Source organism: Mastigoproctus giganteus, chromosome 7 (assembly GCF_048544385.1).
Source record: "Mastigoproctus giganteus isolate SK-2022 chromosome 7, ASM4854438v1, whole genome shotgun sequence".
In the NCBI taxonomy this organism is placed as follows: Eukaryota; Metazoa; Arthropoda; class Arachnida; order Uropygi; family Thelyphonidae; genus Mastigoproctus; species Mastigoproctus giganteus.
Genome location: NC_143581.1, coordinates 131,129,449 through 131,155,592, shown reverse-complemented (window position 1 = coordinate 131,155,592; position 26,144 = coordinate 131,129,449). Strand labels below are relative to the sequence as shown.

Here is a 26,144-nt window from a genome sequence, read left to right as displayed (position 1 = left end):
AATTATGTTTCACATGTTTGTTTACACCTGGTATTCAACTTTCAGGATGAACGCCCCATGGACTATGTAACCTCGTGTTCATGGGGTTTGCTAACACCTTTGAATATAATGCACATACCCTTCTAACCAATGGCTGTCCCAGGGGTGTCTCCCCAACGGAGAAAAAATGATGATGATAATAAATTGATGATAATAATAATAGAAATAGCGGAATACAGTAAATTTAAAGCTTTGCCTTTCGGTTCTTATCCCTATCTGATTATCCGAGCAATTATTCAGTTTTTTTATTTAACATGAAAGACATAATGGGTAAAAGTTACATCTAAAAACAGACTGAAATATTTAATGGTAGGTGATTATTGAAACTCTTTTTTTTGTCCACAACACCCATATGAATATCACTAATGTGCTAGATTACTTTTCTTGTAGTGGTCTACCACAAGAAAAAGTAGTCTCCGAGCATCATGATTTTAAAATATTTCTTGAAATTTTTAAATTTATAAATTGACATAAAGTTCAATTACATCAATTCTTGTTCTTGCGATGCACCAATCTTGGAGCATCGCAAGAAAACTGTTGGCAGTTTTCTCAAGGTTAACGAAAATCCTAGGATTGGCAACACTAGGTCATTTGCATATGCGATTTGAGAAACAACTCCAGTATCCTGGGTCATCCACCTCGTCTAACACAGTACTCTATTGTATTGCATTATATTGTTACGGTCAAAAGTAGACCAATTGATATTTTCGGCTCTACACTTCTTGGGTTGAGTCCATTGACTTGATTTTGGAACAATTTTTCATTCGAGTAAAATGATCTTCAAGTGCATTTCGGATACGAAACAACCTCTTGCTATGCCTGCCACTCATCTAACACTGTACTGTAGTGGTCTAGCAAGCTGTACCCACGATCATTGAGGATAGCCTTTTTAGATTGGTTTAATTACTTTATAAAAAGGAGTCTGAATGACACCCTGACAGTCAGTAAAATAACTTTTCAAAGTGAGGTAAATTTAACAATATTTTGGGAATCAGAGTGTTTGAAGAATACTGTCCATTGAATGTTCTTAAAAATTAATAAATATACCCAGTAACATATGGAAGAAGAACTTTGAATGACGTTTGGGAGTTCAACGATGGCATCTCTTGTGCTATAGCCACGTTTAACTTTATATTGGTAACATACGGACTTAGATTCATATTTATCATTTAATCGAGTAGCAAGTATCCTATTCATGACTTTCCTATGACCGTAATAAGAGCAATCGACCTAAAAATTTAGAAGTAGTAATAATCATATCGGGATGTTTTGGAGTTCCTTTCTGATAAAGCCATATTCTAAGAACTAGGAAAAACCATATTTATATTCATCTATTATATAATATAAACAAGTAGTAAAGTATAAATTGGAAAACAATTGAAGCATTTCAGATTCGACACAGTCGGGACTAGGGCAGTTACCTGACAGCGTTTTTGATGTCAAGAGTTATCTCTCACATAAAAAAAAAAAGTGGCGTTTTCATTAGAGCGGGATAGCTTCATATCTAAATCCTCTTTAAGATTATCATTCTAAGTATTGGAATGAGCAGTTTCCTCAAAATCAAGTAAATGAACTTGACACAAGAAGGCGTGTTAAGAGTTCCATAATGACGTATGGAGCTGAAAACATCATAATAATACAATATACTAGACCGTAGGGGCCGAATTACCCCCTGGGGTAACCAATGCTTGCGATGATTTACAGTTTTTCATTATGAATAAGTGCTAAATACTGGTTACAGAGAGAGAGAGAGAGAGAGAGAGAGAGAGAGAGAGAGAGAGAGAGAGAGAGAGAGAGAGAGAGAGAGAGAGAGAAAAGAATAATTAACAATACTCAAACAATATTAAGTTCTTTGTGTTGTAATTTCAACAGCCAAGGTAACTTTGATGTGAGACTGGCCCGTTGATTAGTAGTAGGATTACCAGGCTGTTTAAGGATAAAAAGATTTCTGGAGGTAATCTAGTTCTCTAGATGCTATCCAAGTAGAATGAGCATTAGCGTCACTGGCAATGATATTATTCTTCGGTGCTAAAACATCTAAGACTTGTTCTAAATACGTAACGTATTTAGAACAAGTAATCTTCTTATTACTTGTTCAGAGATTCAACCGTTGTAACCCCCCCAACTGGGATTACCTAAAATTATGGCCGCATAATATAATGCCATAATGCCAGTTATGGCGTTACTATAAAAATTAAGGTAATGTAATTGTTACAGTAATGCCATTACATTACTGTAACAATGGCATTACAGTAATGCAACTCCTGGAAGCAAGCCCTCTCTCGGGTAGCACAGTTGGTATAATCACAGTCCCCCACACCCCACTGGTGGAAAAGACCTGAGTTCGAATCTCATCAATGACGCGAGGAACTTTTATGGCCTTTTGCACAGCGTGGTTGAGTTAGTTGGTCTCAGGGGGTGGTAGCATGCCTTTTGATCCCTGAAACTCGGGTTTTTCGTCCAAGAAAACAGGAAATTCGACCACACAACGCAATTTACAGAAATATAAGGCTCAAAATGGTCTCAGCCACTGACATATGGTCAGCAAGAGATTGAGCAAAGGCCATTAATTTGAAGAACGTGGAATTCCAGTGGGTTGTAGAATTAAGAACACGTAATTCTAGTTGTGAATCGAATATCACATAATGTTCTAGAACCAACCAACTCAAACTCCACCCCCATTGTTGTTGTACGGTTTCAGGTGCATCAGCGACTTACACCATATTATGCCATATATGATATGTCTGCAAGTTGCAGACATATCTGTAGTCGATTTGCTGGACAAAAACCCCGTTTCCGTGATGCAGCTCTCTCCTGAGGCCTGGGTACGGCCTTTACGGACCCAGGCCTTTTCCACCCGGTTTGGGAAGGAAGGTATTTATACGCACCATGCTACCCGCGAGGGCATCCTCTCCCTCAATTCAGGATAATCATAGACTTTTACTGACTTCTGGCATTTCAGTTCCTTTTTAATTTTTACACATTTTTGAGCATCTTATTTACTTGGATAATCATAAACAAAAATGACCTTTCTCAGCAAAATGTCCACTAAAGGAAGATCAGATTTTCAACTGTGTGATAAACGTCCAAACTTAAATATTTAAAGCACTTACATACTAGAGTAAAGTCACGAAACTCGTGGGATATTCATGACAGATGTATCCTCTCAGCTGATTTTAAAATTACTCTGACCCCACCCGAGACCTCTATTATCCAGTTAATTGTATTCGTAGACTTGAACATCGTGCAGAAACGCGACTTAACCTCCGATTGTGCCTCATCCCAAGAAAATTTCGTTCGTTGTCAAGATTATTACAGTAATTTTTTCAATACCTCATCCTTACTTAGTTGTTTGTGGATGTCACATACCATGACAGTTGGACTTCTCTTTTCAGGAGCCTCGGGGCGAGAGCCAAATCATTAAGCTTGAAGCAATTTTAATTATTTCAGTATCTTTTGCAAAAGCTGTCTCAACTATCACACATTATCTATAAGTTTTCTTTTATTTCTAATATTTATCTGCTCGAATTCAGGTTTAAAATTTTTCAAAAGTTCGTACTTGAGACCCTCACTTGTGGCGCTCTTTGCAGAGTTGTGAGCATCAGCGAAAACTGTTTCTTCTTCTTCTTATAATAATAATAACAACAGAGTCAAAATAAAAAGGTTTTGGCGGAGTCTTTAGCACATTAGCAAAGATGGAAACAGAAATAATTAATGGAGCCGCAGTTGAGAGGGCAGCATGAGGAGTTGCACCTTAACTGCAAGTTTTTCGTTTTCAGCAATCTGAAACATCAATAATGTTTTCGACGCTGCACAGTTCTTCGTGATAAACTTAATATGCGAAGCAATCTTGACAACACGTGCGTTGTTATCTAGAAATGGTTGCCAGTTTCTTTTTTAGAGCCGAAGTTTAGTTAAGAGGAACATTATCACTGGTAAGAGTAAGTCGTTTTAGTTTTAGTCCACATTGCATTATATATATGATATGTCTGTAAATTGCGTGTGTTTGTGGCCGATTTGCTGTTTTATGGACGAAAAACCAGAAAGAAAAACGCGCTAAAAACCTCGCTTGAGACCGACTAACTCAGCCACGTTGTTAAAAAATCCCTTGCAAATTCTTCGCGTAATTGACGTGATTCGAACTCAGGTCTTTTTCGGTATGGGGAGTACGGTGATTATACCAACTGTGCTACTCACGAGAGCGTGATGGCGAAGAGACTTTCATTCTGCAAACAGACTTCAAAAATCCACATGATTTACATAAAAAAAAAAACAAACAAAAAACATGCTGATATTGATGTTAAAATTTGTAAGTAATCATTTCTCTTTTAGGGATGATAATCTAAATATATGTCGAAAGTTCACGTGATTTCAAATAAATTGCAGTTACAATTTTGTATTCGATTTTGCAATGTTTGTTGTTATTTTGTTATTTGGGTTTTAAGAACATTAGCAACTAAGGCCATATTGCTCCGGCATATGCGGTGGTCATTTCCTGACCTTTCCGCATCCTCCGTACTTGGTGGTGACAGGCTCGAACCCCGGTCTGATCAAGAAGCGTGTGCTAAGCACTGCTGCTCCTTCCCACCTGGCTACGGAGGCGCCTCGATTTTGCAATCATTTTAATTATATGCTGTATATAATTTGCTTGTGTCCTGTCCGTGACGTCTTTGAACTTGAATAACTCAAGGACTAAACGAGCTTTTGATCTAATTCCTCTTGAAATGGGTTTTATTTAGCAGTAATGTTGAAATTAAAAGAAAAAAAAAATCCAAAAAATTTTCCGACCGTTCAAATATCGAGTATTGGTTTAATTCACTGTGAAACTAACTTGCCATTCTCTTTGAAGGCATGAAAATTTCTTAGCTTTTGTCATCACAATCAACAAATCTCAGGGTCAGACTTATTAAGCAAGTTGGCGGTTTTGCTCAGGTACAAGCGTAGCAGTGCCAGGTGCTGATAATTTTTGTGCAATAATTGTAAATTTTGTAAAGAACGATATCTGTAGTTATACGTGTAAAAAATGATCATGTTTCATTTTGGGTCATTTTATTACCGGAGTAGTCCGTCCCACTGACACCTTAGCTAGCAGCGAAGGGAGCGCAGGGAGTGGTTACTTCGATTGATTATCCCGTTGTATAAGGCTATGGTCAGGCCACGCCTTGAGTACTGCGTACAGCTCTGAAGGCCTCATTTCAGGAAGGATGTAGATTTGCTTGAGAGTATACAAAGCAGGGCAAGCCTCTCTTGGTCCTATTACCAAGAGAGGCTTAAGTTCTGCAAATTACTAGGTACCTGCGAGGTGATCTGATTGAGATGTATAAGGCCTTTAATGGATTGAGCAGGCTCAATGCTGATGGGATTCTTCCGCTTTCTCAGATTACGAACCTAAGGGGGGGGGATTGATTCAAATTGAAGAAAGACCGTTGTAGAATAGTGTGGAAATTTGCCTTTACCAGCGGGTGATTGATTGCTGGAATAAACTTCCATCTGTTGTTGTTGAAAGTGATAGCTTAAATAAATTCAAGGAGGAACTGGACAAACTTTTAGGGGGAATGGGTGTGTGAATTTTTTTTTTTTTTTTTTTTTGGTCGATGCTACATAAGCTGATACGCTTGCTTTCTTGCATCACATGCCACTATTACTTCTCAGAAACAGTTGGCGAAATATAATTTTCTGAGATGAATGGCAGTTCATCGCTCCCAAAAAATTAATCGTATTACGAATACGATATCTTACGGTATACTGTATGTTAATACCAATCTACTTACACATAATCCACACTGACTGGCCTTGCAATGTTCTACATACATCACAGAGTAGTCAACGCGGATTTGTGGGGATCCACAGGAACCGCTTGACAAAAACACCATGTCCACTATGTATGTTAATACCAAGGGGTGTGTGTGTATGTGTGTGTGTGTTGCAGATTATTAGTTCGCATGGGAGCGAATTCTTTTTAGTCCAAACATAGAATCAGTCACGGTATTTAGCAGTGTGGACAACGGGCCGCTGTACCTGCAACCTGTCATGGCATCGCGTATTTAGAGATGATTGATGTGGTGCCTTTGTGACGGTTCTGTGGTCGGGTGTTTTACGTGGGACGAAGTCAATGGAATAGTGCGGTTCCGGTACTAAACCTTTGTGACATTTTTTAAGTCATCTCTTCCTCGACGGTTTTCACGAACAGATGGCTTTTTCTTTATCTGGGAAAGAATTTCACACTTTTTTTACGCACCTTTAATTAAAATTGTTTCTTTAGGACAACGCCGACTCTAAAAGGATATTTGTTGTCAAATGATACTCTTGTGAGCAACTATGAGCATTGCAGGAAATAAAGAAAAAACGAAAGAAAGTTGTTTTGGTAGCTTAGCTGAATGGAATTTGTACGAATCTCAAAGAGATCAGATTTGACACAATCTGTTGATGAGCACTGTTTGTTTGTCTGTATTTTTGCTCATTTTATTTACACGAATTTTCACTCACTGTCCTACGTGAACACGAAATTTCTTTGCAAAAAGGCGTACGAAATTTGTTTCCAGACGCCTTCTTAACTTGGAAGTATTTTGTCATTCGCGGTGTTTGAAACAGAATGCGAGATCCCTGAGCACGTGGAGATAACGTTTCCGAATACAAAACAGATGGGAGAAGGAAGACACTTCTTTTAATAATTCAGAACGGAAAGCGGGGGGATCTGTGTGACTCTCGACATCCTGCTGGGCTCAATCATTAGGTGATGTATGTGCACTTGTATTCGGGCATTTACCGCTCTCCTAATTGGCTCATAAATTACTCCTTTCAGCAATCTCACTCGAACTTTCTTCGGCATTGTTTTTCCGCCAGCCCCGCTTTATGGATTAAACCCGATGTATAACGGCTAACGAAGATAACGATTTGGGGACACTCGGGAAATTCAAGGGTGCGGATTTAAGCGCAGAACCAGTTATTCGGGCAGAAATAAAATTATCGAGAAGGAAGGTCGTAGAGATTTCAATAGATTGACAAAAGTGCGCGGCGAAGGAAATTTCTTATTCTCCCTACAGTCCATAAATGCTTGTATAATTACAGTTCTAACGCCGGATATATAGCTGCCAGATCAGCTCAATGTCTGACGCGTATGATTTACTGCGGTAAACCACGCCGCGCACCTCCTCTAATTGTTGCCTCCTCAGCGCGCTGCCTACTACACGAGGACAACTTCTGCGTACCTCCACGTGACTTTGATGAGCTGATAAAGAATGATTCGTGATTGGAAATTAATTAGTAGAGAGAGAGGGGGGGGAGGTAATTGTTGTAGCGTCCCCTCACCCAGTTTTCCGCCGAACACACTAAGGAGCAGGTTTTTCTTTCTTTTATTTCAATTTCACTTCTTGCTGTTTAGTCATTGGCGAATTTGTAAATTGGCGAATTCATTTAAAGAAAGAAAAACATACTTCACACATTCCATCTTCATGTTATGTAGGAAATGGCTGTAAAACCTTATTTTTGTGCACTGTTATAAAAATCTGTCGATTTTACCTCTAAAAAGAAATAAATTGTGGTCGTTTACAGGCAGGGAGGTACATCAGAATGTTGGATTATCCATCCATTAATAAGATCATACGTACACTTTAAAAGAAAGCAATGTATATAAAAGGCCTGGGAATTCTACTGCTAAATCAAAATTCGCTTTATATACTACTTAGCCACCTTATTAGAACCTTGCGCTAATAGCGTGTGGAATGCAATCCGTCTGAGTTGTCGCTCATAGTGATACAAGAAATAATGGACTATTCATGTAACAAAACTGCCCTCATTTCGTGCGGTGGTGTAGGCACAGGACTATACTGACGAATATGCTATTCCAGTTTATCCTAGATTCTCAATGGGATTGAAATCAGGGATTGGGTTGGCAAGAACGGACGTTCGAAGACCTTCTCGTTTTCATCAAAGCCCTCTTTCTTACATTTTGCAGGAGGGATAGTTTCCTGGTGGCTTGGTCCTTCCTGTCCACAGGGAAAATACACGAGGGTATCAAAAAGTTCGTACCCTGATCTAGATAAAATATCAGTAGGAAGATGCCGTTTTTAATATAAGTTGTCTACATACTCAAACAACTAATATTTGAAATTTCATTGCCGTAGGTGATCGTACACCAGAGGTGGAACCGGGAATCTAAGGAAGGACGCTGTAGCTGGCAAAGTGGAGTATCGAGCAGTGATCAAGTTCCTGCATTTGCAAGGCAAGAAAGTTCAAGAAATTGACGAAGAAATGAAAGCTGTGTATGGGCAGAATTGTCCATCCTATGACACTTTAAAAAAGTGGAAACGGGAGTTCCAGTGTGGTCGTACAAGTGTCTTTGACCAGTCAAGAGAAGAAAAGCCATCAACATCCACAGACAGTGACACGGTTGCAAAGGTTGAGCAGCTGGTGCTGAGTGACAGACGTATGACAATTAATTTCATCGCAAATGCAGTGGGAATTAGTCATGGGTCTGCCCACAGCATTTTACATGACTATCTGCACATGTCTAAGGTCTTTGCACAATGGGTTCCAAGACTGCTGACGCCTTGGCAGAAGTAATGTCGAATGCAATATTCTCGCCAACTGTCGGATTTGTGTAATACGGATATTGAGAACTTTTTTTTTTTTTTTTTTTTTTTTTTTATCTGCTGGTGACAAATGACGAATCCTGGGTGTACCTGTATGATCCGGAGACTAAACACATGTCAAAGCAGTGGAAGCACACCTCCTTCCCACCTGCCAAAAAAGGCAAAGACCACTCCATCTGCGAAGAAAGTGATGTTGTCCCTGTTTTGGGACAGGAAAGGGGTTATCCTGATAGATCACTTACTTCGTGGTTCCACACTTATCGTAGAATACTACAGAAATCTTTTGAAAAAGTTACGCGATGCTTTGAAGGTGAAAAGGCATGGAATGTTAACCAAAAGTGTCCATCTTCTGTCAGACAATTCACCGTCTCCCACGGCCGTTTCCACCACCAACTTTGTTATCCACTGCAGCTTCAAACTACTGCAGCACCCATCCTAACCTTCTGACATAGCACCGTCAGACTGTTCTTGTTTCGAGAAATGAAGAAACCATTACGTGGAGGCCGCTTTGATTCGTCTCAGGAAGTCATCAATGAAGTGGAATCGTGGTTTCAGGCAAAAAGTGCGGACTTCCATGATCAAGGCATTAAAAAAGTGATCCATAGATAGGAGAAATGTTACTATACATCGAGAGTATATAGAAAAAGATTAAAGTTCTTGGGAACTTTAATCTTTTTAAAGTTCACAAGAACTTTAAAAATATTAAAGTGTGAAGGTGAAGGTGATTAAAGCCCTAGGAAGGTGAAACTTCACAAGAAGTTTCACCTTCCTAGGGCTATTATTTCTAGGTAAGGGTACGAACTTTTTGATACCCCATCGTATGTAATATTTCTGGGTGCACCTGATGAGCAATGTTGTTCAGATATGCTTTGGCTTCATGGTACCAAGGATGTTCCTAGAAACATGCCCTACACTATTACGCATACTTCAGCAGCCTGTACTGTCAGGTACAGGCTGCTCGTTCACTCCAAATGTTCACTTTCGCACTCCAAATGTGCATTTTCTCGTTCACTCCAAATGTGCATTTTCTATAGAAAAAGAAAACCATAAATCGGTTCTCATCGGACAACATGGCTTGCCTCCAGTTCTGTATCCATCCTTTGCGTTCCTAGCATCATCGCAAGCGTATTTTTCGGTTGGTGTCTTCAGTGATGGTCTCTTACTCTCGTAGTTCTTTGCAGGGTTCTTTCCGTGGTGTGGTGTTGATGCCCTCTAGAGTCCCTCCCCCCTTAAATGCAGAGGTTAATGATTCCTGTCGTTTTGCAACGATTACTCTTCATAATACGATCCAAACGTAAAATACTTAGATATGTCATTTTGCATTTTCGGCCGCAGTCTTGTCTGTGGTCGGATGTACGTTTTTCCCATTCGTTCAGGACGCGAATGATACTGAACATTCGCGGCAAGTGCAGCCTTCCACTTTGCTACAGCTTGTTTGTTATTGTTTGTTATATGGTTTTTAGGAGCATTAGCAACTAAGGCCATATTGCTCCGGGAATATGCGGTGGTCATTCCCTGACCTTTCCGCATCCTCCGTATTTGGTGGTCACGGGCTCGAACCTCGGTCTTATCAAGAAGCGTGTGCTACACACTGCTGTTCCTGCCCACCTGGCTAAGGATGCGCCATTTTGCTACAGCACCTCCTAGAAACTGCACTGACAACAGTGCCTCTTTGGAAGCCTGTGAGACCTTATCCATTTCTTATTAATGTCATGAGCAGTGAGTTCGCACTAATGTAGGACACAAGAGTGACCCGGTTTTATAGTGCTTTCCAAACGATGGTACCCGCCATGTGACTTCTTCGATTTGCATATTTTTTTGCAGAGATTGTTTCGTATAGGTAAACTCTCCATACTTCTAATAAAAAGTTGCGGAACTTCAAGAACTTGCAGCATCAACAATGGGGAAAGTTGATTTTTTTTTTTTTTTTCTTTTTTGCTTTTAGAGACCTTTGAGCTGGCTTCGTCCTGATGGTTTGGCCATTGTATTCAGGGGAAGTGCTACAGATCAGGTTAATACACTGTTTTCTTGAAAACTAGTTTTGTACGTTTCTCAAGTTCTTTAGAAGTATATTGCATTTCCGCCTATATTATCCAAAGCACGTTGTTTTGTGCGAATGTAATTATTCCTTGCTTTTTTAAAGTTAGAATGTAAGACTTGTATTTATGCGAATATAAACTGTCAATTAATGTTCTGTGAATCTTCTTAGACACTGATGGCTGTTTAGGACTATCTGGCTACAGTAATGTTGTTTGTGATGCACGTTGCCTCACCAGCTTAAATCGTTATATCATTTGTTTCAGATTCTGACTTAATAAGATTAATGTGTAATAATTCCAGCAAGAGATATCGGAGTGAATTTCAACATATCTATTTTCTCCCTTTTACGTATATACCAGTTATAATGGCAAAGAGACGTCCGAGAATGCATCATCATATTGTGAACTGTGGATAATAAACCGCAGCTGATTTTTCTTTCGCTTGCAATTTTTGTGTACTGTTGGCATTTCCGCAGTATAGCCTTGCATTTCCGCAGTTTCACCTTTTGGCAGTTATTAACGATTGGTCTTTTAGGTAGGCAGGCCTATTTCTGCTCAGGTACATGCTTTTATTAATGCTGTGTTCTGGTGGAAATCATTTTAGCAAGCTCATTCTGTTGCCGGTTTAAATATATTGCTTTTTTTAATGTTAAAAACGTTTTTTCTGGCGTTATTCCAAAAATTTTGTAACGAAAAACCGTCATGCGAAGAGCGTTACGAAAATATATTCCAGTTTAATATGTCTTTTACTGGACCAAATATAATGAAATTTTGCACGGAGCTTCGCTTAGCTCTATACTAGAGGAAAAACTTTCAAACCTCTGAAAAATACAGTATTACATTACATTCAGATTGAATGTCATTTTTTCTTGTTTCTTGTTTGCACATTTATGAAAACATTCTTCAACTTGGACGTGTCATCAGATCTGTCGATAAATACTACACGTAATGGAACAACGATAGGTGGTGTATTTAGTCGTGAACTACTCTTCAATGTAAAACTTATAAATCGTACTTTAGTGATCACAGACCAATACTTTCTGTAACCGATATGTAATTATTATTAATAAAATAAAAACATTGTTATATTATTATCAGTGAATTTTATTAATATCTGAAAATCAAAACGTTTTTAACGCCTGTCGATGACTCTTAAATGGAAAACACGTTAAATATGCTAGCGGCAAGATACATTATGTACCTGGTACAGAATTTTTTTTTAAAATATTATTAATGTGGTAATGAAATTAGGTCACTGATACATGTCGTTGAGCTCTGCTTTTTCGATAAAATGTCAGTTTGAAATGGAGAACCGTTCCATATGCTTCGTATTATATTTAGTCTTTCATTCTGCTGTATAGCCCAACTTACAATTGGCCGTGAGCCAGGTTTTTATTTTCCTTTAATTTAAAAAAAAAAGAAATTGTAGGAAATTTATTCGCAAGTTTTTTGGTATACTGATCGAAACTAGTAACGAACTGGTTTCTAGCATTGAACTCCTTATCAGGAAAAGCGCACGCTTTGAAAAAAAAAAGAAAAAAGAAAAAAAAAAAAATTTTTAAATTGTGGATAATTTAATCTTCACAATCGTGAATGCACAGAGACCCTGTCACAAGTGGCTCGTTGCCTCCAGAACTAAATGCTTTGCGATCACGACAAGAAACATTGTATTTAAACAGACTCACGGACATTACCATTTCGTCTCATCAGAATTGTAACGTCCACCACAGAAACTTACCCGAGGAAAACGTCTTGAGATATTGTTATCCGCCGTGTCAACCTCCACGTTGGTGATGTGAAACAGCGTACTTATTATTTTACAATTTTTGCTGTCAAGAAAGACGCGCGACTGAAACCTGTTTCGCTTCAAGTCCTTTGCCATTCACAGCAAGTGATGTATTATCCCACTGTCTGACTGCGCGCAGTTAATAACGACAATGACATGGCTGAGGTAGGCTATTATCTCGTTTCTGTGCCATGATCCGTAGCAGAAATAGGCCTTCCAGCTCTTCAATATTTCAAAGCCTTCGGTGGAGCTCTACTTATCCGTGTTATATCGCATTTCGAGAAAAATCGTGACCTACCAACCACGAGTCAAGCATAAAAGGAAACTATTTAATGACAAACTATACAGAAGGATAATTAAACTTTCGGAATCATAATGATTTAAAATTACTATCGTCAATAATTGCGTATGCACACACACGCGTTATTAAAATGCGTTTAAATGTATATATAAACAATTGTTTTGAAGTTCTATTGCAAGTACTGTAGTAGCATTTCAAGGTACCTCTTTGCCACCTAACAGTTAAATATAACAGCGTAGTAACGGGTATTGCCAATTGCAATACCGGACACCTTGATTAGAACTGGATTTCTTTAGTTAATAAATTTCATCCCTGTGCGCAGCAGAACATTTAAATCTACGAGTAATGTACACATTCATTACTTTTGCTCTCATATATAAATAAATTGCAAAGCCGGGAAAAAGCATTTCTGCGACTGAGCCTGCATTCAGAGGTACGCCCCCTCCTTCCCTGCCAGCTGACTGCATGGTTAAGTGTAAATGGCGAACAGCCAACTTATCAAGACAATCCTCAGTCAGTCACTAATCTGTTATTGTGTAAACTGTGCAGAAATTTCCATTCAGTTCACAATCGACATTTTTGAAATATTTTATTATTCTTGAAAAAAAACAAACAAAGATAGAAAAAAAATAACAAAAATTAATAAAAGTAAATAATTAAAACTGCTGCTTGTAATCTGTTGAAGTAATAAGATATTTTCGCAAATCTGTTCTGATATTCTACGCAAGGCTTGTCTAGGCATGGGCGCTTGCCCAAGGTACATTTCTGCCAGGGGCACAAAATGAAATATGCAAAATAACATTTAACTCGAAAGGACTCAGTATGAACTGTTAGACCCCCGGTGCTAGATTAGCTATGCGCGGCTCAGATTCTGCGAGTATTACACTAGAAGTCTTCTATTGTCTCCTTGATATGATGTTTCGAACCACCTTGCTGCGAATATGTTTGAGTTAAAAAAAAAAAAAAAAAAAATACAGGATGGTTCCAATTAAGGTGCTTCACTCTGGCACACTGCATGTGGCAAATTACGAATCGCCCAGAGATTAAAATTGGAACATAGTGTGTACACCATGCCAAAAAGAAAGGCATACAAAAATTTGTACCAAAAAGTGACACTTGGGTGAGTTTTTGGAGCTGTATGCTATACAGCGTAAACTATATAGTACATTTTTAGAAAGCTACATGCCATGGGAATAAAATTGCTTTGTGTTATTAGCATTTGTATTGCTAATTCACTGACGGCACAGTACAACATGGTCAGCTTTTGCCTGAAGTACGTCACTGAGACGTACTTCAAGCAAAAGATGTCCTGACAAGGTAGGATGAGTTTAGTGTTCTGAAATGCCTCGCTTACCACTATTAAATCGGGTTGTTATCTGATTGACCGTTACCTTACACAAGTCTAGTCAGCTTCCGTTGTCCTCTCTCATCAACGAGATGTTTGCAAACACAGGAAAGCTGTTAGCTAGATGTTATTTGGTCATTGGAACAATCTTGATACCCTCAGGGTACAGTCGTACGTGAAAACCCGAGCAGGGTTTGCAGTTTCTGAGATAGACATATCGGTGTTTCCGGAGCCAACTTCCCTGTCACGTTAAAAGCGACTTAAATCTTTTGTCTTGCTCAATACTGCGTACCACCCGCGTGCTTTTCGACATGGAACTTGCAGTTCAACGTGTTTTGCTTGCTGTTTTGGTCGTATCTACTTCTGCCGCCCCTAAGATGTGTCCATTATTAGTAATGAGATATGAAATAGGAAGAAGTGGAGGCATATTGTACTTCTGATATAAAAACTCAAGGTTTTATTCTCTGTACCTCGCAGCAGTTACAGTACCCCTTTCGAAGAATGAAACTCCATTTATGCGATGGAAATCATGGCTGTCAGAGTAACGTTCCCTTTTCCTAATGTTTATGGGTAGGTTTCTGGTTCCTCTCCTTTTAAATAAATTAATTTTCTGTTTATACTCCGGCACGACAGCCGACTCAATAGAGTTTATAATAAATCGTCAATACAAATATTTATTGTATTTAGTAGTCACGGGCTTGAAACCCGATCCACTCAAGGAATGCGTGCTATGCACTCTCGCTCCTGACCACTTGGCTACGTCAGGCCTTCTCCCGGTTATATTCTCATCTGAAAAGAAGGTTGATCTAAAACCATGATTACAATGCTCTTGCCCAGTTCCTCAACGCCAGCCGTTGAGGAACTGGGCAATAAGTAGAAAAACAATTCTTAGGGCGGTGACATCACATATCACATAAATGCGCCTCATTTGTTGAGACAGCGTCATAACCCAAGAGATAACTGCCGGAGTGTAAGGATTTTGTCCTTTGTTTTTCCGAAGTGTATGTAATAAGTGAATGTGTATCATAAATGAATGCGTTTTGCAACAAGTGCCTCTATGGAAACAAAACGGCTAAGATATTTGCCACTAGTTTCAAACTTGAGGTCTTTTCCAGCAGGACTATATTCTAGTGTAAAGCAAGGGACAGATTTTTCCCTTCATCCGCGATTTTTTTTTTTTTTTTTTTTTTTTTACAAGGTATCCATAAAGTCTTTGTGCCTCTTTAAAAACTGCAATAATTTAGGTTCTGTATGAGATAAAAACAATCTTTAAAGTGCATTGGAAAGATAAACGTAAGATTCTTAAGATGAAAAAATAGCCTCTATCATTACTGATACAAAGTATACAACGATTTTGCAATTCCATAAGCACGTTCTCCAGTTGTGTTTCAATTACCGCATTAACTGAATTTATAATTCTGGTATGAAGCTTGTTTAAAGAGCGTGGTTTTGTGGAGTAAACCACACTTTAGCATGTCCCCATAGAAAAACGTTCAATGGGACAAATCGAGAGAGCAAGCTGGCTAAGCAGTGAGCCCACCTCTGCTGATCTAGCTGTTTGGGAAGACTTCGTTTAAAAATTGTCAAACATTCAAAGCGAAGTGGCAAAGTGTTCCATCTTGCTGAAAAATTGACTTAGTGCAGATATAAAACAAATCACGTAGCATTGCAAGATAACTTTTTCCATTAACCACCCTTTCTTTAAAAAAAGAAAGAACCGAATATGCGTTTTTTTTTTTTTTTTCCAGGGAACACAGGACATTGACTTTAGGGAATCCTTTTCGTGTTGCCAAACTTCTTATGGTTTCTCTGCCTCCCAAATTCGGCGATTAATCTTGCTACTTACGATGTGAAACGTTGCTTCATCATTAAACGTTAGATTGCCAAGAGATAAGATGCGGTTTTATAATTCTAGTATTTTAAACGTTTCCATTAAACTCGTGACAGAAAATTAATCTCGCATGGCAGTTCTCTTCAAACAACGTTTAGTGCACTTGAATCTTGTAAGATAGCTTGTGCAATTTCACTCTAAGAATTTTGTGCACTGTTGCTTTAGGTACACAGAGTTTCAGAGATGCCGGTCTAAGTGATTTCGTGGGCTTTGCTGAAAAGCCTCCTCGGCAGATGCCATGCCACGGTCGCCTCGTTTAATCCGGGCCTTCTAGTTCGTGGCTTATCATTAACGGAGCCATTCGCTTTAAACTTTTTCATTCAGTTTGAAATTGCGTAATTGTCCAAACATTCCTTTGCGTAATTGTATCGTAAATTTTCTTCTAACTGCTGATATGGACTTAAGCTCTGCTAGCCAGAGGACACAGTTTACTTTCTCTTTTATTTGAAGCCGTCTCTTATAGGATAGATTATCTGAAAAAATTAAAAACCAAAATTAGAGACGGCTTCAAATAAGAGAGAAAGTAAACTGTGTCCTCTGGCTAGCTCTGCTAGCCAGAGGACACAGGAAAGAAAATAATTATTTTCGTGTATAAAAACTAGAATAAATTACCTTTTTAATGCATTTTGCAGACTATTTCTATCTCGTGTACAACCTAAGTTACAGCAATTTTATATACAGTATATCCGACAGACATTGGAATAAACAATTTACAGATGCCTTCGTGAGTTTCTTGATATACGCAAACAAATCAAACTATGTTTAGAATTTTACCACTTATTTTAAAATGCTTCTGAAATAAAAAAATTAAGGGAATGATGTGAATGGGAAACTTATCCCCAGAGTAGTTCGCTGATTAAATAAATTAACCACTGGATGCCATATATTACGTACTTGTTGTTGGGTTTTGGGAGCATTGGCGATTAAGGCGATATTGTTCCGTATATACTGTCTGTAAATTGCGTGTATTCTCAGGTCGATTTTCTGTTTGCTGTAAGAAAAACCCCAGTTTCCGTGAGGAAAAAACCCCGCTACCTTAGCCTGAGACCGTCTAACTCAGCTATGTTGTGAAAAAGGCTCGTAAAAAAAATTCCTCACGTCATTGACTGGAGTCGAATTCGGTTCTTTTCCACCCGGTGTGAGGAGCTGTGTGTGTCGTTATGCATTGACTGTGAATATACAAACTGCGCTCTGCAGTCACGAGGGCGAGATCCTGTGCCGCTGCATGATTATATACGAATAACTGAAGGTTTATTTCCGGTATTTTGACATCGAATTATTTCAACCAACGGTGATCATAAGACCACAACCAGTTTTAATTTTCTTCTGTACGACAACGAAAATAAATTTAAAAAATAGTTCTCGACTATAATTAAGTAGCTTAGGTTTTATTGCAGTGTGTTTCCACGAAAAAAATAAAAAGCTTTTCTGAAAATTAAGAGTGTATTGGGTGGGTGTGTGTGCGTGGGGTGGAGTGAATACTGTCTGTTACGAGAGTATTGTGCAAAAGTAAGTCTATAGTCTTATTTATGTTTGAAATCTTCGATACACTTTACATTATTATTTCTTATTGAAATATTCGAATTGACGACATTTATAAAGAACACAGAATTCTCGTGTCTGCAATTTTTCCTGGACATGATTTGAGAAATTTCATGATGAAAACCTTGTGGATTAACGCCATTCTAGAGGCACTCGGCATAATTTATGGGGGGAGATTTTTCTCATGGCCAGTCTTAGTTGGAAGAAAGAATTTATTTTGCGGAGAAGGCGTCATGGCTTGACAGTTGTGAGAGCTAAGTTTTGCTTTAGTTATTTAATTCACTTATGCAAATAATTATCTGTTGAAAAATGCATTTGCCCTAAAAATGTATGACACAACCCAGTAATATTTTTCGAACATAAGCAATGATCGTGTTCATTGCAATTTATTGCTACGCGTTAACATACTTATCACCTTCGTCCTTAAAATCCAATTAATAAAGCCAATTAATAGCCAATAGCCTTAAAAACATATTCAGCTGGTCATTACATTATTATTTTATATTACGCCTAGTAAGAAAGTCTCTCTCTCTGAATAAACGCATGCCTCGTTTAGTTCGTGTGAGATGTTATTAATATTAAAAGAAAAACTTCCGAAGTTGGGACTACGATACATTAAAGGGGAAAGGTTTTTTATGCGGGGTTGAAGTAGTAGATGAAAGGAAATTGGGTTTTGTTACCGTATAGGCAGGCAGTACATTATGTGTAACCCAATCTGCGAAAGCATATTTCTGTCAGGTGCTACAGAACTTTCCTTTTGTAAAGGTTATCAAGTTAAGTAATCCTTCGCTCAAGAGGTTGCTGTTTGTCAGAAGCTTGTAATCTAGAAATCTAGAGTTTGTTCCCTCCATTTGGATAAGCTTCCGATGTGTCAGCGGGTGTGCGTGCGTCAAGGTCCACAAATATTCCGGTGTTATAGCTGATACCAAGTAAGCTAATTAATTTAAATACATTTAAATTATTTAATAATCTATTTAAATTATTTAATAATCTATTTAAATTAAATTAATTTAAACAGATAATAATAGATTAGGTAGGGTAAGCTTACCATTCCCTTTTCCAGTGATATTTCGACTTTTTTCACTCATAAGAGTGAATCAAGACTTACCAAGACAAGTGAATTACGCCAGATTCACTCTTGTGAATATGGCGTAAGGACTAAGTCTACTTAAATTATAAGTGTTGATAATTCACGTGAGGTGGTTCCTGTTTGGATAGCGACAAACCTTGTCTGCTTAACATTAATTCGGACTGGAGACAAATCCTTATTGCTCCTGTGGGGAAGAGGAATCCTGGAACCACATCCTATTGTCCTGTCCCAACTACGAAGAACAACGGACAACACTTAGTAATAAGGTTCAGAACATCTCAGAAGTCAATCTTAAAGCCTTAATTGAAAATGAGACTAACTTTCAAGCCCTCCAAATCTTCACCAACGACGTCTTCAGTAGAAGAATGCAGATGCTTCACCATACTGGATAATTCAACAAATTCTTGCTGAGCTGTTCCCTGTGTCACCTACCATCCTGGACTTGAATTCTTTTAATCTCTGAGGTTGTTCACAGATGTCAACCACAGGGTTTTTTTATATATTTATTTTTTTATTATTATTATTATTTTTATTTATTATTTATTTTTTTCCTGCTGGTACTCAGGACTGGGCATCCTGAGTACGGGATTGCTGGCATCCACTGGTATTGCACCACCTCCAGTGGATGCGGGATTTTAGCGCACTACCGAAGCGCAGATAGTTGATTATGTCCGGCTCCACGTGCCTTGGGACTGGCATCAGGCAGCAGTTTCTCAGATGTTGGCTGCTCACATTTCAAGCCCTGATTACGCAGATTCTGTAGTCAAGATAGAGACAAATTGCGGAGATGGACCCAGGTCCTGGAGCCGCTACAAACAGGCCACATACATACATACACGAATACATAAATGCCATTGAGTGCATACATGCGTTTCTTTTACTTGAGTCGTGAGAGTTTTGTTGTGATTTACAATTTTGTAAGAGAAGCTCCACTTTCTGCTGGAGTTTCTTACACAGTTTCAAATGACTGTAAATAGAGAGTGTTTTGTATTTATGTAAATAAATAAAAATAACATTAAGAAAGAATAGGTAGTTTCACTATTGAATAATTATTACAAGGATGAAGGTTGTTCTTCATTGAAGTGTCCCCAAACAACAATCACCTTCAAACAACATAATTACTTTAGAAAAAAAAATAATAAATAAGTGCAGCATTGGGTCATATACGTCCTGTATTTCTACAAACTAGAGATGCTGTGATAAATTCTTGTCGTCTATCTTGTGTGATTCATCGCTCCCCTGCAGACATACAATTTGGATTATACCGCTGAGTATTGCCTACACTATGCATATATTTCGTGTTAGTTGACCTGCCACACGCTTCTTGATTAGACCGGGGTTCGAGCCCGTCACCACCAAATACGGAGGATGCGGAAAGGTAAGGGAACGACCACCGCATATCGCGGAGCAATATGGCCTTAGTTGCTAATGCTCCTAAAAACCAAATAACAAACAAACAAACAGTTGACCTGCCTAATATTTGTTATTGTTCAGTTACGTGGTGCGTTGTTCTACATCACAATATCTCTTGAGAGGCAGTTCTGAAATACATAAAGTATACAGTTGATTACATCCTTAATGTTTATGAATATGGGTAGTTTGAGTCATTTTCTGTTCCTGCGATTGACACTAACAAAAGACTAGTCAATCTTAATGATTCAAAGGGCCACCAAAAGAGGAACCTGTGTGCCTTAGTGCTGAGGTTAAAATATCAAATTGTAAACGTATTTGCAAATTATCATAATGTATAAAATTGTACAAACAATTTTATACATTAGAAATTGTGTATTTATGATCCGCCCTCCTAGCCTTTACGGCTGCCGAGATGATTTGTAATAAATATAATCGAGTGAGCAAGTCTTGCCGTGGTCACGACTGGCAGAGTTGTCAACAAAATAAGTTAACGTACAGTGGAATTATCAACCTCGTTTGCTTTAAATCGAAATAAAAACCAATTTAAAAAAAAAATCATACGTCCCGAGAGGAAATCGGGACTCAGAATGAATTAGGATGAAGTGAATTTTGCTTGAAATATTCACTTAAAAGAGGAGGCGCAAGGGATTTGGGTTTTGCTAATCATAGAAGAGACATCAACGGTTCGCAGAATTAAAGAAGTCTGCACACGATCGACTCAGGTCAGTGGCATGGGGTGAAATTACACTTGATCCTCACCGAGAGCACTCGTGTGCAACCATAAATTACGCAAAACACTGAAAATAATAATAGCAAAATGCACCAGAAGTCTATTACTATATGAAAAGTGACTTTAAAATAAATATTAGGGGTTTATCAAAGGTTGTCAAAACTCCAAAACTTAATTTGTTTATAAAGTAGTGACAAGGCTTATTGTAAAGAAATTAAATGACTTTGCGCTTTTGTTAAACTAATACTGGTTGGGCTTACCGAGACGAGATGCGACTCAGAGATATGAGATGAAGAATTTCATTTCTGTGAATATTGTGTGTTCAGAAAATACAGAGAAAAGGAAGGGTGGGGGGGGGGGATGATCCTTTGATCAAAAATTACTTGAATGTGGCAGGAACGCTTCCTGAGTCTGATCACGGTAACGCGGATGTGGAGTCTGAGTGATGTGAAATGACTTTCAACAAAGGGAACATGATAGCCGAATTATGTTACAGGACAATCGAGTCTGAGGAGTAAGAAAAAGATTCTTTAGGCACATTAAATGGACTAACATCTGTCCCTTATATATTAGATATAGTAATTGTTTTTTTTTTTTTTTTTTAATAAAGTGGGTAATTCCAGCATGTCAGAGAAAGTAAAGTGATCATAATATTGTATAGCTGGTTGTTACTAAGGAAGCTAACTATATCAAAAACTTGAGGTGGGGAGAGAGGAAGCAAATAGCAGGCAGTGATCACATTTCCACAAAATGGGTTGTATGAAAATGAACTTCTCTAGTCAAAGGTGTTCAATTTCAAAAGAGGGAACTATAATGGAATGAGATGTCTTGGGCTTGATTAACTGGTTAGACTGTATATTTTCGGATACGAATGTACTATTGGAAATATTCAAGTGATTTATTCTGAAAGCCACAAACGTATTCGTACAGTTGGTCAAATTCCGTTAACGTAAAGTACCAAAATGGATATCAGGTGAGGTTAAGATTTTAATTGAGCAAAATAAAAAAAAAGAAAAACATGGAGAATTTAAGAAACTCTGATTCTGATTTGTATACGGATTATAAAAGAATATGTAACAAAACCAATGATGGGTAAGAGGGGGAAAGCTGATCAAGAGAATGGACTAGCAAAGAGAGCTAAGAACGGGGATAAGATCTCATACGTAAATGCAAAGAAGAGGAGAGTAGAACAAATAAGTCCATTAACTGGTCGCAATGGAAGACCCATATAAAACCCAGCAGAAATGGCATATAAAGTGAACATAATTGAAAGCAATCTATCAAATTCTTGGAAAATGGTAAGGAGTAAAATTGCACTGAAGTAAGTGAGATAATGATTTCAGAAGATCCTCTGTTAGAGTATCAACGGAGTCAACTTATAATTAAAAACGCTGCATGTGAGTACTGTATTAACACTGAGTACTTTCTCATTTAACATTGCAAAAAATTTGGTAAACCGTTGGCAACGTGCGAATTCTGAAACAAAGAAAATTAAACCAGCTGTTGGAGTAGACACTCTCACTCGAAAAGTCTTTTTCTCTTGAAAATCAAATCTAATCTAAGCTTTTCACGGGCACAAGTCCAAATATTTTAAAACAGTGGAAGAAAATCCTTGAATGCTTTGCAGTAAACGAATTGAACAATAGCACAAAACACCCTCTTCAACCGCATATTTTCTGAACTAATAACGATACAAAATAATAGCCAATATGGACTAGTCGCTGATTTTCGTTATCACTATAATGCGCTTAGTCGATAAAAACATTAGTTTCATTTATCTAAACATAAGATGAATGAGCCGGAATTTTCTCATGGCATACCACAAATTAAAGACGTTCAAAATATCGATATAAGTTCTTTTAATACTCTTTCGAGTATTAATATGATATGGCGGGAAGGGGGGGGAGGACGATGAAATAATGCAAATATTAAAAAGTTTCAATTTGGAATGATCTAAGTTTACATACTCATATATTTAGTTTCATTCTTTTACCTTTAATTAAATATCCTACCTAACCGTATCGCCTAATAAAATTTATTTTAATGAGGTGGTTTCCGGTTTATATCGTGAAATGTTTTATACGTGATATCGGCTAACTAATTTCATTGTACCGTAAGTAAAACGGAGCAGCGATAATAAAAGATAAGACACCTAAGCTTATTGAAACCAAAATGTCTTAATAGTGCGCAAGGATTTTTTAAGGAATCCCAAAATATCTTTCCAAATCACGTGGAATGCCTTATTGCACGCCACGTTAGTCCTCTCTTATCGCACCATCATGCAACCAAAAAACGATATAACACGATGCTTTCCTTGATACGACAGCATGCAAAGCAGATTAAAAGTCTGCATTAGAAACGACCCAACGTTTCTTAAGAAAGAAAATGAAATATTAAAATTCAGTGGTGATCATCGACATAATTCATCAGATAAGCACTCCTTTTTTGCCTTGAACTACCTTAGTTACTCGCGCTACGCCACCCTTCAACAAACTTAATTTATTACTCTCTTCTGAATATGCGGTTTGCACCGCTGGAAGGCTTTAGTTCTGGAAGCCTGTGCAGCTTCTTCCAATCAGAGAATAAACAGAAGGAACATTAGCTAGCTCTGCTTATCTCGTCCAGTAAGTTTTATTTAATAATTTATTATTAATACAAGGACGAAAGCCACGATATTAAAAACAAAATTTTAAAAATATGCCAATAAATAACGTGATTAAGTTATTGGGGGTAGTTGCCGTTCTAACCTTTTTTAAATCTTCCGTGCTTATCACTGTTGCTATATTTTTGAAATATTAAGTGAAACGTAGTTAGAAAAGATTTTCGGTTGTCTCTACTTTTGGAATCGGCATTTCTGCACAGCCAGACTGCGATAACAGTTTTTAATTCTTAATTTATTGAAAAGTTGGGATATTTAGCGATTAAATAACGACCTTCCCAAACTATGTTAGCGATTAAATAATTTCGTATCGAATATCGGTGGTCTGGAGCTATTTGGCCAGTGTGCAAGTATTATTATTATTTTAGCGATATCCATGTCCCTGTCTGTGTATTCTGTCTGTACAGTTTTATGTATTTGCAGGCCAATTTGCATGTGGTGTGGGCTGAAAATCTCGGAATAACTCACAGGGAAACGATACTGAAATTGGATAAATATATAGCCTCCATTGAAGAGTATAAATTCTTCCAGTTGGCTAAGGAACTCGAACTCAGACCTCTCCAAACGAGTGACAAGTGGTAAACTGTACTGTCAAATGAGAATGAGGAAGAGATACGCGAAAAACAAAATGAGTTTGCTGTTAACGATCAACCTGTTGCATGATTCGGGTGGGTCTGCGTACCTCAAGGTGAGGAAACACGCTTTTAACTCCGGTACTGTGATATTGTCTCTTGATTATTTGATTTTTTCATTTAGTTTTATCGGAAACATGTGGCATGACTGTTATCATTTTGTTAGCCTAGCAGTCAACGGTCCCTCTTTTCCGAGCGGTGATATTGGATTGGTCAATCAATGCTCGATATGCGCCTTGTTGTGGTCACCACTGTTGTGCAGCAGAGACTAACCGATTTGAGGTCAACTGAAGCTCTCACCTATCGGGGTAATTTTTTCTCATCTACAGTTTAATGCGATTTTTCAGGACAGTTTGGACAGAATTACCACGATACGCATTTGATCTTCATGTAGCTTCAGAGCCAGGAGTCGCAAAGGAGTGAGGTCATCGCTTGACGCGACCACGCTGTGGGAAATTAGCAACAAATTATCCTTTCAGTGGTAAAATACTGTCGCAACAGTTCTTGTAGATATTTCCCAATATGCGAAAGTGCATAAAAGCGGTTTCAAGGCATCCGCACTGTTGCAGTTGTAGGATGACAATAGTTGCTAACATGTATTGGTTCCGATCGGGGTGAGGATTAACTGAACGCCTACAGGTTCAGTGGGATTGTTTTTTTCAAAAAAGAGTCGACGATGAAGGTTGCAGTGTGAAGATGTTCACAGTGCCATTCAAATCGCAGCGGACCTTGTCTGTTTAAAGGATGTTCTGTGGCCACACGCAGCGATTTTTGGTACTCTTAATTTTGTTTTTCTTCTACTTCGAGACGAAGTGGAGAACCAATGTCAATCGAGTTATGGCCTCACCAGCTTGCAATTGTTGTTAGCAGTGGTCGTTGTATGGGTAGAACTGAAAAGTTCTGATGCAGCACCTTTCATACTGTCTAACCGTCAGCTGCCGCACATGCATTGGTCCTGCCTTCCCCGGCCGATACCTGTACAGCACTTTTCACTACTCTTAGTAGTAACATCCTTAAGCCGCCCTTGGTTAAGGGGTTTCCGTCCTCTCCCTACCTTCAGCCCCCAGACTTCCTGTTTCCTCAAACAGCGCAATTATTTTTCGAACACCACATGCTGTCATTATACCTCTATGCTAGTGTTTGAGACACCTGTAATCTTGAATCGCTGCTGCATTGCGTTCATTCTAGACGTAGGTCGTCACAATGAAAGTACGCCCGGGTTAGGCGCGACACATCGTGCTCCTAAAACTACGGTATCCTCATTGCAGCGTCTTACTCTTTTCATTCGCGAACTAATTTTGTTTTTATGTAATTCTCTTCCTTATGCTCTACAGAACATGTCAAGTTAAGATTATATTGCGCTCCAGACAGCTCTAAATAGAAATACAGGAGGCTTCTAAATCTGGCTCTTAACAGATTTCGAAGGAATTGTTTAGAATCCAGCACGTTTCACCAGGAAAAAAAATAATTTTTTCCAGTTCGAAAACAAAACTTGGCATTCTTTGTTTTTAGGTTCGAGAAACTGATTGAATCTCTTTCCTTACATGATTAAACCCAAAATATCAGATAAATTGATAAGAATTGTGCATATCTCGTTGTAAGTATTCCTCTTAATCAAAAAATAAACCTATTAATGCTCTGGATCGCATTGATTGACTCTTTCTCTCTCTCCCTCTCTGATACTGTACTAGGCACATATTTAAAATGGACAATACAGCACGTAAAACTGAACTATTATCCAGATTTTTAACTTTTAGCAATATTTTATTCATGTTTACAGATGTAATTAAGTTCAGCTCTAAATGCTTAATATTCATTGAAAATGTACTTTTCTAAAACTTGTTCCATTTAATATTACATATTTTGTTCTCTGGGTTGTGTTTTTATGATTTTAGCTTTACTTAGACATTGTATTGGAGTAAACATAAATACATTTGTCCTTAGGGAATTAATTTTCAAAATAGGTCACCAGGGGATTATCGTTTTATTCGGATTTAAAGGTAGATCTTTTAATGGTAAGTGGCTCTTACCAATGAAATTGAGTGCGCTGAATTTGATAGAGCTAATTTGACAGACCTTACCAGAA

At 38.1% G+C, this 26,144-nt stretch overlaps 1 protein-coding gene across 1 annotated transcript in view; it reads right to left on the bottom strand.

Moving 5' to 3' along the window:
* Positions 1-16,298: 16,298 nt before the first annotated feature.
* The window catches only part of LOC150083203 (uncharacterized), a 29,156-nt gene continuing 19,310 nt past the window's right edge, over positions 16,299-26,144 (bottom strand). The window contains exon 4 of the mRNA XM_090378433.1: positions 16,299-16,465. Coding sequence (XP_090234559.1) covers positions 16,299-16,465 — 167 coding nt within the window. The remainder of the gene's footprint in view (positions 16,466-26,144) is intronic.